Source organism: Barbatula barbatula (assembly GCF_947034865.1).
Source record: "Barbatula barbatula genome assembly, chromosome: 19".
Classification (NCBI taxonomy): Eukaryota; Metazoa; Chordata; class Actinopteri; order Cypriniformes; family Nemacheilidae; genus Barbatula; species Barbatula barbatula.
Genome location: NC_136782.1, coordinates 280,521 through 292,142, shown reverse-complemented (window position 1 = coordinate 292,142; position 11,622 = coordinate 280,521). Strand labels below are relative to the sequence as shown.

Genomic DNA, 11,622 nt, shown 5'->3' with positions numbered 1-11,622 from the left:
GTCATGTTTCTCTTGGTCTAGTGGCAGGATCATGACAGAACCTCATGTTTAATGTGAAGAGAGGCAATTATTGTTTATTTGGCTTGCCATATGCTCTCTCCAGTCTCGTCTCTGTTCCTGTCCTCTCGGTTCTTCTATTGCTTGTTAATTAGTTCATGCCCTACACCTGTTCCCCTCTTGATTTGGTCCCTTACTTAATGCCCTTGTGTCTTCTGTCTTGTGCTGGTACATTGTGGTTGTTAGTTTAGTTCATTCTAGTGTAGTTAATAATGTTAATAGTTAATTTTAGTCTTGTTTAAGTGTAGTTAGTGTTAGTCCTGTCTTGTTATTGTTTCCCTCTGTTTTGTTATGTAACCCCCTAGTGGGTGTTTGTTTTGTATTATTATTAAAGTCTTCTGTTAACCCCTTACTCGCTGTCTGCACCTGGGTCCTCTGTCCTTGTCACACCCATCGCGATCATGACAGTTACCAATGAAATATATAGACATTAAGAATTTTTTTACTTTGAGTTAATTTCCTTTTTTTTTATTTCTTCTGCAGCATTGTTTTTTAAAACTTTGCCATAATACTAAAGGGAAACTGATGGGGCACAAATCAGTTCAATCAATCAATGTCCCCTTTTGCAACCTCGTGTCACAGGGCCTGTTTATATACTTAAACATATATCCTCTATTTTCTATTTGTCCTTTATTTAAGATTAATTGTGTAATCAAAAGCTTAGTTAGCTTGTTCAAGCTTGTTCAAGCGGAGAACTGACTCTCTTGCTAGACTCTGGTGTCTCAAAACACAATAAATGGTTTTCTCCATTTATATACATCATTGGAGTTATGGTTCCTTGCCAACGTCAGTCGCTGTGTGCTTGATCACTGGGAGCCTACTGACATCAAGGTCAGGGCTTCATACTCGAATATTGCTTTTAACGAATTAGTCAGAGTTAAATTGTTTTGGCATATAAGTGTGTTTCCAGGGAATGCTTACTGCCACACATGATATTATTGCAAATTCTCTTTGACCTGTTGACAATAAATCTCAAGTATGTTTAGCTCATCTGTAAGACCTGCAATAATACCATGAGAGATTGAACATTGAATACAATCCCTGTGTAATTGTGTGTTTATACATGTTTGTGTATGCATTTGTTTTTTCCCTTACCTTCTCTATTTTATATTACTTATAAAGGAGTAGTATGGGACATTGACATCTAGCGGTTGAGTTTGGTATCAGAGTCCAAATTCTGAATATTGGAGTCAGACACTTACAGGAGAGTAATTGAAAGCATCATCTCTCACACTGTAAGTTTATCTTCTAACTTAACCCTTTGCAGTATTTTTATTGTTTGCTAATCTAACTCAATCAGCAGCGGTTGCATACTCCGGAGGTCCATTTCCTACCATCTTTAAGTCAAAACCCAAATGAGATGAACACACAGTTTGCTTTCATCAGTTTCTTCAATATAATTTAATTAAATTTTCAAGTTATCTATAATATAATTATTTGTGACTGGTAGTAGGGTTAGTTTTTCAGAACATGAGCTGTGTAAATAAATATTTATACAGTACATAAAATATAGACATCATCTGAAGCGTTGAGGCCAATTTCGTATACAGAAACAGTCAAGTTCCTTTGTAACTGATCTGAAACATTCAGTCATCAAATTATGAATAAATCATCAAAGTAATCCATACTGTCTTCAATTAAGACCTAAAACCTAACGGATCCTTCATTTATTATGAATGCATTTCAGATCAGATCCACGAAGAAATGCCACGAGTTATACCATAAATCAATTGATCTTTCCTCACTCTACCCTTAATGTAACTCAAGTATTAAAGATAAAGACATTTTCCAGATATCTTAATTTCAAATCATTTATGACACCTGTCAGATATGAAAATCCTGGAAAATGTTCCTCTAGTCAGGAGATGAAGTGTAACCTTTGGTTAAGCTTTCCATAAAATGACTGCATGCGTGTATATTGTATGAAGAAGAGAGCAAACATGTATTTCTATGCTGTACTAATGACAGCGAGTCTCAGATTTCAGTAAATGAGAGAGACACACGATCCCTGGTGAATTCAATTGTGTTCCAGTGTATTTCACAGCGTAATGCTCCGGTAATCATATCTGACCAATTGAACATTAGCTCTGTTTATGAGAAGTGAATCGATTGAAACCTCACACAACAGTCCAATTCTCCACATTTTCACTTCCATTTGACCATCATCTTTATTTCTCCCAAACGTAAAAACATACATCTACATATTCATATAGCAGTAATAGAAAGGCTTTGAGCTAAACGCCTTGAAGCTTTTTTGAGATGCGTTTAGGAATCAATACTCGGGTCTACAGGATTTTTTATTTGTAGTGTCTACGGCACACACACCAAACAAGTTGGTGCCAAATTAGAATTTGTAAAGAGTTTGACAAATCTTGTAAGCAAACACCACAAATAATCCTGTTTAACACGATCTCTGTATCAAATATTTGAATGTAAAATAAAATGCTTCGATTTATGTGTTTGGTACACCTTATAGAGTTGTTGACAACCACTCTAGAGAGCACAGTGAGGGGTGTCGAGTTTTGCTTGGTTTTGACTAATGGGTCCATTCAAAGCCAGTTAAAAACAGTGCCATGCATTTTTAATTGAGCGGTTTCTGAGGTCGCCTTCTTCATTCAAAGGATGTCAATGATGATGTGCAATTGTGGGCGATAGAAAGAAAGAGTCATTACCTCACGACAGGAAGACTGTGATTTTATTACATTGATCTGTAATTCTCATTTCCAATAAGTGATGCAAGATACAGCACCAAAACCTCCTCACCACTCTGTGCAGCCGGCGGGGGCTCGCCCAGGATAATCTCCGAAAAAGAAGTAGAAAACAAACATCCTAAATCAACAGATCATTCTCTGGGCTGGATTTGAACGGTCAGCACAGAATAACTCATTCGCTGGATCATCTAAAGCTGAAACATGAGTCTGAGGACGTGCCTGAGTGTTATGTCCGGGTTAGTGAGTTTCTCCTGTGAAGCTGTGCAGAGCTGTGGAGAGTTGCGATGTGATGAAGGTCAGCGATGCTGCACATCCAAGGAGAACGTCACAGCGGTCCAGTGTTGCAAACTCCCTCTCCATACTTTCCTGGAAAACCTGGACTGGATGGTCCGCAAGCTTTCGGGTCTCCTGATTCTGCTGCTGCTCTTCGTGGTGGGTTACTTCATTCAGCGGGTTGCGTGTCCACGTCCCCGCCGCCAATCACCCGAGGAGCCATCACTTCTGCACGAACATGCGTCCCAGGACTCCCTGATGGGAGACTTTAGCTCACCGGTACTGCTGCTCCCCACATACGAGGAGGTGAAATATCTGCCAACATATGAGGAGATCATGATGGAGGTGAATGAAAACTCAATAACAGGAGCATCTGAGGATGGACGAGCGATCTCCAACACATCTAGAAGAGCCCGAAACTCTCTTTAACACACACACTCTGAATCGTTCATGATTAGCACTTTCTCACATGAAGACTTTATTCCTACAGTTTAACAAGCCCTTCTGGGCTGTTCTGACCTGGAATTCATCCTACAATAGTTCTGTTGCGAGTCGATTCGGTGCGCAAATGTAATTCTAAATGACAATTCACGTTCATTATAATTCATCATAATACCTTGCTCCTCGTCTAAAAATAGCATTTCATCGGCTGACATTTCTTAACTCCGCCCTTGCTACCAGCGGTCGATACACAGACTTATTTTCACCATCCAAAGAGAAATGAGAGGAGCCTGCTTTTTTGTCGAAAAATGTCTCTGGTATTTCCTTCAAGTGATAACCCTAACATGAAAATGTTAACTCTGCATCATATGAAGTGATTTTGATTATTCTGTAAATTAGCAACAATGTTTCTGAGCCAAAAATAAAATGTAAAGGTTGTAGAAAGGTTACAACTAAAACAGCTCATCTTGCTGCTGCCTGTTCACTGCAACTCATTGTATTTAACAATTGTGTGATGATAATGATTCAAAGCAAAAGGAGTTTGCTGTTTCCATGTTTGTTTACAGTGTAGCCAAGTGTTTTATTCATACTTTCCCTATGAAATTACCAAGTTTTATACATTTATAAAAGAACAAATTCATACAGGTGAAGACTAACACAAGTGTGAGTATATCATGATGTACTTTCACGTCTGGTCAATACAAGAAGTTAGTGAGAATCTGCTGCTGTGCATCTCAAAGATAACAAAGAGAACAATGACGGACTACACAAATACATTTATAACAGAAACTACATTTATTGAAAAAACATATACATCAAACTTGCTGAAAATAGACAGAGATTTTGAACCATGTCCTCAGATGAGTGTGTTTAGCGTCGGATGGACACGCTGCTTCTGACGGATGAGTTTGCTGCTTGCTCTCGCTCTTTAGCAAACTCCATTTCAATCTTCACCTGAATCTTCTGCCAGTCCACCTCAACCTGAACACAATCCAAAGAAATCTCCATCAGAATAACTCAACGCAAGTGTTTATCATTGACAGCTGTGAAATGTTCAATCAGCATCTATCTCTCCAAGACCAAGAGTTATGTAGGACCTCTCTATTTTATAGACCTCCTCAAATTTCCCATGTTCTCTTTGGTTTACTTGGTGTTCAGGACCAAATTATGGTCCGTACTGTCACCACAATTATTTCGGGTGTCTTCACAAAAAACACTGCGTTCATTTCTGATCAAATGTTTTTAGCTTTGTGTTTTCTTTTAACTGTCTGGTTTTTATCACAGAAGAACATGAGCTCGTATACATATACATATAAACACAGACACATTACTCACTCCCTCAGAGTACTGCAGGAATCGCTTGTTGCTTTCCTGTTTGCCGAAGTCTCGCAGGAACTTCTGCCTGTGAGCGAGCACCGTGTCCACATGCGTCTTGTGTTTGACGGCCAGCTCCAGAGCTCTGCGAAGAGAGAGAGACCCTGCCATCAGCAGCGCGCGCGCACACACACACACACACACTTACACAGAGATAAGACAGCTGTCTGGAGCACTACACACCTGTCCCAGTTGTACAGATTGATGTGAATCTGAATAGCGTGATAAATGAGATTGGCCTGCAGGAGCGTTGACTCCGCCTCTTGCACATGACCACTGAAGAGCAGTGCATGAGCCAGACACGAGTCTTTAGATGGCAGATCCTTCATGAAGTTAATATACTGCACCTTATCAACCTAACACAAAGAACAGAAACACTGATTCACCTGTGAATCATACTCAGTGTTAAACCGCTAAACTTACCATAACCCTCACAGCAAACCTCCACACAGCTACTATTATGATAAATATTGACCATGAAACCTGACAGCTAACCTCCCTGTTCTTATGATAGTGTTGTGTGTTTTACAGCCAATATCTGAGATTCAGACAGGCTCATTGCTAGAATAGAATGCTAGATAGAAGACTATGGGATGGTGTCATCTGTGGGTCAAATTATTCCTGAACTGAAGACACATGAATGAGTAATGTTAGTGGTGTTACATGGTTATGCCAAAGACAGCAGTGAGTCTCTCCTCGCACGCTTGATCAGCATAGCGTTTACCTCTCCAATGGCTGCGTAAGCCACTTCTGCCGTACTGAGCTCTCTGCTGGCCATCGCCATCCCTGCCAGACACGACCAGAGTGTCTGATCCTGAACAAAACAAGCACATCATTCACTGTGTGTTCATGAAATCTGCACAATTATAATAAAGCAAAAACATCATCAAACAGCACTCTTCAGGAGTAACACGCCTTTTCCTCAGATACATTAAACACACCGCCACATCCTTCTATACGATTTAAAACCTGGTTTTCCCATGGTGACCTCAATTTTGGTTGAGTTGGTTTGCATTCATGCTTAAGTCAAACACACACAGCAGCGAGAGTGATGATAAACCTTAGCGAAGCGGCAGAGGCGCAGGGCGTCGTCCCAGCGGGCACTGCTAGCGTACTCGTGCAGTAGCGTGGGGTACGGTGACATTCCGCTGCACACCAGAGACCCATCCACCCGTCTCACCTTCACCTGAGTGCCCACATAACTCAATACCTGAGGAGGACGACTGAACTCTGGACTGCAAAACAATAACACACATATGACAATGCTCACAGTATGTCCTGTGGGTGTGCGTGTGCTCACACTACCTGTTGTCTTTAGTGCAGATGGTTTTAGGCAGCAGCTCTTTGTCCACAAACACAGCAGCAGGGTAACACCACACTGTCAACTGATTGTCCTGAACGGCACACAAGAGGTTTGCCGAGTCGTTCCAGCACATGCTGTCCACCATGGAACCTACAAAGCGCAACTGCACATCAACATAACTGCACAACAAACAGACGGCGCCGGTTTAGTAAATCTAGGAGTGATTCTTACCCATCTTATGTATGCTGTGAGCCCGGCCCAGAGTTCTCACTGAGGTCAGATAGAGATCACGGTTCTTATCGATCAGTGCCATGCGTCTGTCGTGAGATGATCCACACTGATCCAGAGCCATGAACATCACCTCCATCTCAAACACACGAGCAGACAAATAAAGTGCACGTTTGACCACACAAGACTAATAGAGAAGAGTACTAGAGTTCTGCATGCTGATTGGATGGGAGGAACAGTCACATCATGCACAGGGCATTCAAGATGTATACATTTTTACACCTTAATGCATTTGACATCGGACACCATGACTATACCTTGTGAATAAAGGGTTTGCCGTCACCGATGGGTTTTCCAGTTAACACTTCAAACAGAAATATGACTGAAGGAGAGAGAGACAGAATGAGATTGACGGATTTATCCAGCACAAGCGTGGCGCTGTATGACATGCGTTCACCACACCTCGCTCATCCGTGGTGTCTCGTATGGCCATGGTGTCGTTGCTCAGAGAGACGGACTGAGAGTTCAACGTGTCCATTCTCACGCCAGGACTCTTGGGAGATGAAACCAAACGTCCCTCGTACGAGTACACGTAAAGCTCTGCTCCGTCCACCAGCAGAAAATATCTGAAGACCCGAAACACAGTGACATGTGATGAGAGTAGAACAACAGAAACACATCTACTGCATCAGTGACACATCTCGCTGTACACACAACCGTCAACGTCATCATCATCATCATTCATCTCCTCGAACATCATCACATTTTCATATCATCGTGTTCATATCATCCAGAACTGTGAATTGAAGTTGATGATGCACAACGAGCAGCACAACCAACGGCACCTCAGCGTTGACTACAGCTTATTGCTTGTGTGATGGTCAGGATGAGTGTATTCTCACCTCTCTGTCTGCTGGATGAGACTGACCATACCATCCTTCAGTTCAAAGATCAGCGGAGTGTTCCAGTTCTTTACACTACAACAACAACATCACATTCCTTCATTTAGAACTTCCTCCGAACTCCGTTTATAAAGGAGCAGCAAGCATGGACTTATGTAGTAGTAGTAGCCTCATGTTTCCAGTACCTGTAGACGTAACACTGCAGAGTTGTGCAGACCACCAGATGTCCGTGAGCTAATGACGCTTTCATGACACGATCTCTGAACTCCAGAACATCTACCGCATCATTGAACACATTCCTCACCTACACAAAACATAACGTGATAAACAATGAATAAATGCTCTGAAAATCCAGTACATTTGGACGTGTGAGTACCTGCATGGAGCGTCTTTTTGTGAGCGTGATCTCAAAATTCTTCCACTCCCATCGCTGCTCGATGACGTGAGCAAATAACACCTGTCCATTTCCACACGCCGCCGCCAGCTGAGTGCCGTCCGCAGTCCACGACAAACTCATCAAACTTCCTGTGCTCGGCTTCTCCACGGAGTATGACCACTGACACACACCGAGAGAGAGATTTGAAACAGAAACGTGTGTGTGTACATTAACATCACCGACACCCTATCATGATAAAGATCCACCAGTGATGTCCCTCAGAAATAGGTCAGAAAACTGAAGTAAAGAATGCGACTTCACACATATGAGAGTGAGAGATGATGGTGAGCTCTTACCCCAGTCCTATCACACAGTCTGAGAGTATGAAAAGAGCCCACAGCGAAGAGTTCACCGTCAGGAGCCCAGCACACAGACGTGATGGGATATTCATGAGGAGAACTGGAGAACAGCACACGTCCATAACTGTCCCACACCTGACAATCACACACACCACGCTCAAAAACACACATCTCACAATGAATCCATCCATGTATTGTGTCTTTGTTTTGCATCTCTTTAATACACTAGCTGCTCTGCGACGACACAAAACTGTGAAAAGTGCTATAGAAGTAGAATTGAATGAATGCAGCAACTAGCTTAGAGTGTTAAAACAATAAGGTAATGTATGTTTGCTGATAATAGACAGAACAGCAGTGTTGACCTGAGCAAAAGAACACACACACAGTTAGTTAGTTAGTGTGACTAACCTTATATTTACAGTCCTCAGCTCCTGAGAGGATGAGATCGTTGACAACACTCCAATCCACTTTCAGAATCACACCATCATGAGCTTTCCACTGACAAACACACACAAACTATTAACTAGTGCATGGATTCATTCATACACGTCAGTCACAGTCGAGAGGAAACATCAAATATATATATATATATATATATATATATATATATACAGTACCGCTGAAACATCATGGCAGTATTTGGGTTATAAAACCTTTAATTTGGTAACACAAAAAACAATCTTAGTAAACATACAGTAATTGTGTTCTTGACCTTGGACAGAGCATCATTTTATCAAAAGAATGAATTATTATGTATTTGATCAATTTCAATAGAAATATTCTGAAAAAAACCATTAGATGTTCTTCAAGATGATCTGTAATGACAAACAATGATTGACAAAATATTCATGTATAATAAAAATGAACAAATAGTGGAAGTGGAAAGAATCCAGGACTGATTTTCTCATCCTCTGTAACATTTGTTCAAACAAATATATTTACATTACGTTTGATTTTATGTGAAGTGACACATCTCATAGTACCTTATAAATGTCTTACAGGTTAACGGATTACTTTAGATGTGTCTAGATAGAAACGTAATATTCTCAGCTCATTACCAATACAGGTAGTTTTCAGCATTTCAAATATTTTCATTTTCAATAGAAGTGTCTTATTGTGCATGATTATAGAAAACTTGCTTTTTATAAACATATTATATGGGATTGACAGTTACATGGTTGTGATAATGAGAATTTTTTTAGGCCTTTTTTGTAAAAATAAGTTTTGAAATGAACGTTCTTAAACCTGTCATATGTCATACCTTGTGACGTGGATAAAAGGGAATTTTTATTTTATTTTGTCAGAATCACCATTTTTATTTTCCCATTGGCTGTTTGTCTCATTTCACTCATTCTTTCCATCTCACGTGCTGCTCAAAACATAACTCGACATTATGACAAAAAAGAGAGCAGGTGACGGTAGCAAGGTAGGCGGGACGAGAGCCGGGATGCGAGGTCTCGTATCACGGAGGAGATTGTGGAGCATAAGAGGACGGGAGACAGGACCGTCAGTGAGAGAGGAACAGGCCTGGATTTTGTGTGTGTTTATTTACGTTTGATTTTATAATTAAAAGTTATTTTATGTCCGCCGGTTCCCGTCTCCTTCCTTTTATGGATCTTGTTACAGTGACTTTTTTTGAGATTTTCACTGAGGCCCATATAAGAAACAACACAACTTTATTGGAAAAGAAAACAATTGATTTGTGTTTAGCGAGGACAAATCATTGTGTTACCTGCAGGAGTTTGGAGCTGGGCTGCAGTGGCTTGAGGGTCAGTTGTCGACCTGACGTGTACAGAACCCTGCTGGAGTCAGGAGACCACGCCACCGAGTACACCGGAGACCCTTAACATGTTACAAACACACAGTGTTTTCATCAGGGAGACAGCACAGCACATACACATGAAACCCCATGAAATAGAATGTGTGTGTGTGGAGAGGTTAAACAGCATCTTTCAACATGACCATGTTCATGTTCATCCCACAGTTCACTGTCCAGCTCTTGACCGCACACAGTATATGTTTAGATTATATTCATTTCTTTGGATTATTCTTCATATCGTCGGATACTGTATTTGTATTGTCTCTCGAGTTTGCATTGGTCTGGGTCTCGAGGTTCATAATAACGTCCCGAGGCAGTCACTTTCCACAGCGTGTTTCCAGTTCTGACGGAGTTAGAATGAGCATCTGAACGCAACTAGGATTCTCTCAACACTTCGTCTACCGCCTGCTGCTGTTCTTCCCTCTTCATCTCTGATAGCAGACATCAAGTCTGCAGGATCTATCAATGTCGCCGTATAAACAATATGAAAGAACACTACGCTATCATTTTGGACCAATAACAAGAATCGATGTATTGACAATTATTACACGTGAGAATTGTCTTGTGTTTCACTTCAAATATGTTTGTACCTTGTTGGGCGAGAGTGGACCTCAGCATCCCGCTCTTGGACCAGATCTTCAGCTGTCCATCTTCACCAGCTTAAACACATGAAGAAACCCGTCAGTATAGAACACTGAAGAAGACATCATTCAGCAGAAGACAGACCTGTGATGAGAGCGCTGCCATCGTGATTCCAGCGTCCTGCCAGCACGGCTCCTTTATGACACTCGACGCTCTTCTCAATACGACCCGACTTCGACACCAGATGAAGTTTACCTGCACAACACAGCGACACATCTCTCTCGGAGCTGCATACACATCCATTCGTTCACAGTCGTAACACATCAGTTTCCATTACAAACCAGCACCCTTTACCATTCGTGCTGGTGAGAGCAAAGATCTCAGACACGGCTTGTTTCTTGCCGCTGACGCTCTTGGGAAACCAGTGCAGGTCGATGGGATAGACGTCATCGTGAAGCTTCACGACAACACTGGCGTCACCGGTCAGCAGATTCCAGCACAGTATCTGATGATCATCACTACACGAGTAGAGTTCATCCGCTGTGGTCCAGCCCACACAACTCACAAGATCTCTGTGTGTGCACCGGTTAAGGCGCATGACCACTGACATGCATGCATTCATTCATTATCTAAAGAAAAACTCATCCACTGAAGTTTCCACCACCTTCATTGACCTCTGATCTTATAACTCGCAGCTTCGTAAGAAGAAAACGTGTATGAAAACGATCTCTCTGGTCCTGTAATGTGTTTGGTTTAGACGTTAGTTGACAGGACTAATAATAACAGTGGACTTGACAACAACATTCCAGGTGCATGAATCCAGATATCATCTATGCTGCCGTCATGAATGGATGATGCTCGGAAGGGTAAAGGATATGTTTGGGCTCCTTTAGCACAGATGTTTTCAGTCGCATTCTGCAGTGTATCCGTTGCCACGGAAACGCGTTTACTGTTTACGGTTCCTTAAACATAAAACTAAACGTAAATTGATGCCTGCGGAGAGAAGAAACTCTTCTGACTAAACGCCATTATCAGCCAGAAGTCTTCTTACCTTCACATTACATTCATAACGCCGCTGTTTAGCTTTCTGAGTAGCGCAGCAGCAACAGCGTACTCGGCGTAGTGGTTTGGACGCGACGTCACACATCTCGCGAGATGGAACTCCAAGTGTCAAGCGTGATTCCGAGGGCTCAATTC

General features: G+C 41.7%; 1 protein-coding gene across 2 annotated transcripts; it reads right to left on the bottom strand.

Annotated features, from left to right (window-relative positions):
• Positions 1–4,254: 4,254 nt before the first annotated feature.
• On the bottom strand, positions 4,255–11,568 carry ift80 (intraflagellar transport 80 homolog (Chlamydomonas)). 2 transcript variants are annotated; one of them, XM_079482245.1, is made up of 20 exons: positions 11,477–11,568; positions 11,303–11,387; positions 10,780–11,001; positions 10,570–10,680; positions 10,434–10,502; positions 9,757–9,866; positions 8,433–8,522; positions 8,022–8,159; positions 7,666–7,845; positions 7,475–7,593; positions 7,290–7,364; positions 6,850–7,013; positions 6,705–6,769; positions 6,391–6,526; positions 6,162–6,309; positions 5,917–6,091; positions 5,581–5,670; positions 5,040–5,212; positions 4,818–4,941; positions 4,255–4,463 (listed from the first exon to the last, which is right to left on the bottom strand). In XM_079482245.1, the coding sequence occupies exons 2-20, from the start codon at positions 11,337–11,339 to the stop codon at positions 4,353–4,355; spliced, it is 2,337 nt and encodes a 778-aa protein (XP_079338371.1). In that variant the 5' UTR covers positions 11,340–11,387; positions 11,477–11,568; the 3' UTR covers positions 4,255–4,352. The 2 variants fall into 2 exon arrangements, with proteins under 2 accessions (XP_079338371.1, XP_079338372.1); XM_079482246.1 differs by lacking the exons at positions 4,255–4,463; positions 4,818–4,941; positions 5,040–5,212 and having other exon boundaries at positions 5,381–5,670; positions 10,780–11,003; positions 11,305–11,387.
• Between the last annotated feature and the right edge of the window lie 54 nt (positions 11,569–11,622).

Coding starts and splice junctions, on each gene's coding strand:
- ift80 (XM_079482245.1), bottom strand. CDS start 11,339: ATGCGACTGAAAACATCTGTGCTAAAGGAGCCCAAAC. Junction 8,160..8,432: donor CTGAGGACTGTAAATATAAG/GTTAGTCACACT, acceptor TGTGATTGTCAG/GTGTGGGACAGTTATGGACG. Junction 7,594..7,665: donor CAAAAAGACGCTCCATGCAG/GTACTCACACGT, acceptor TGTTTTGTGTAG/GTGAGGAATGTGTTCAATGA.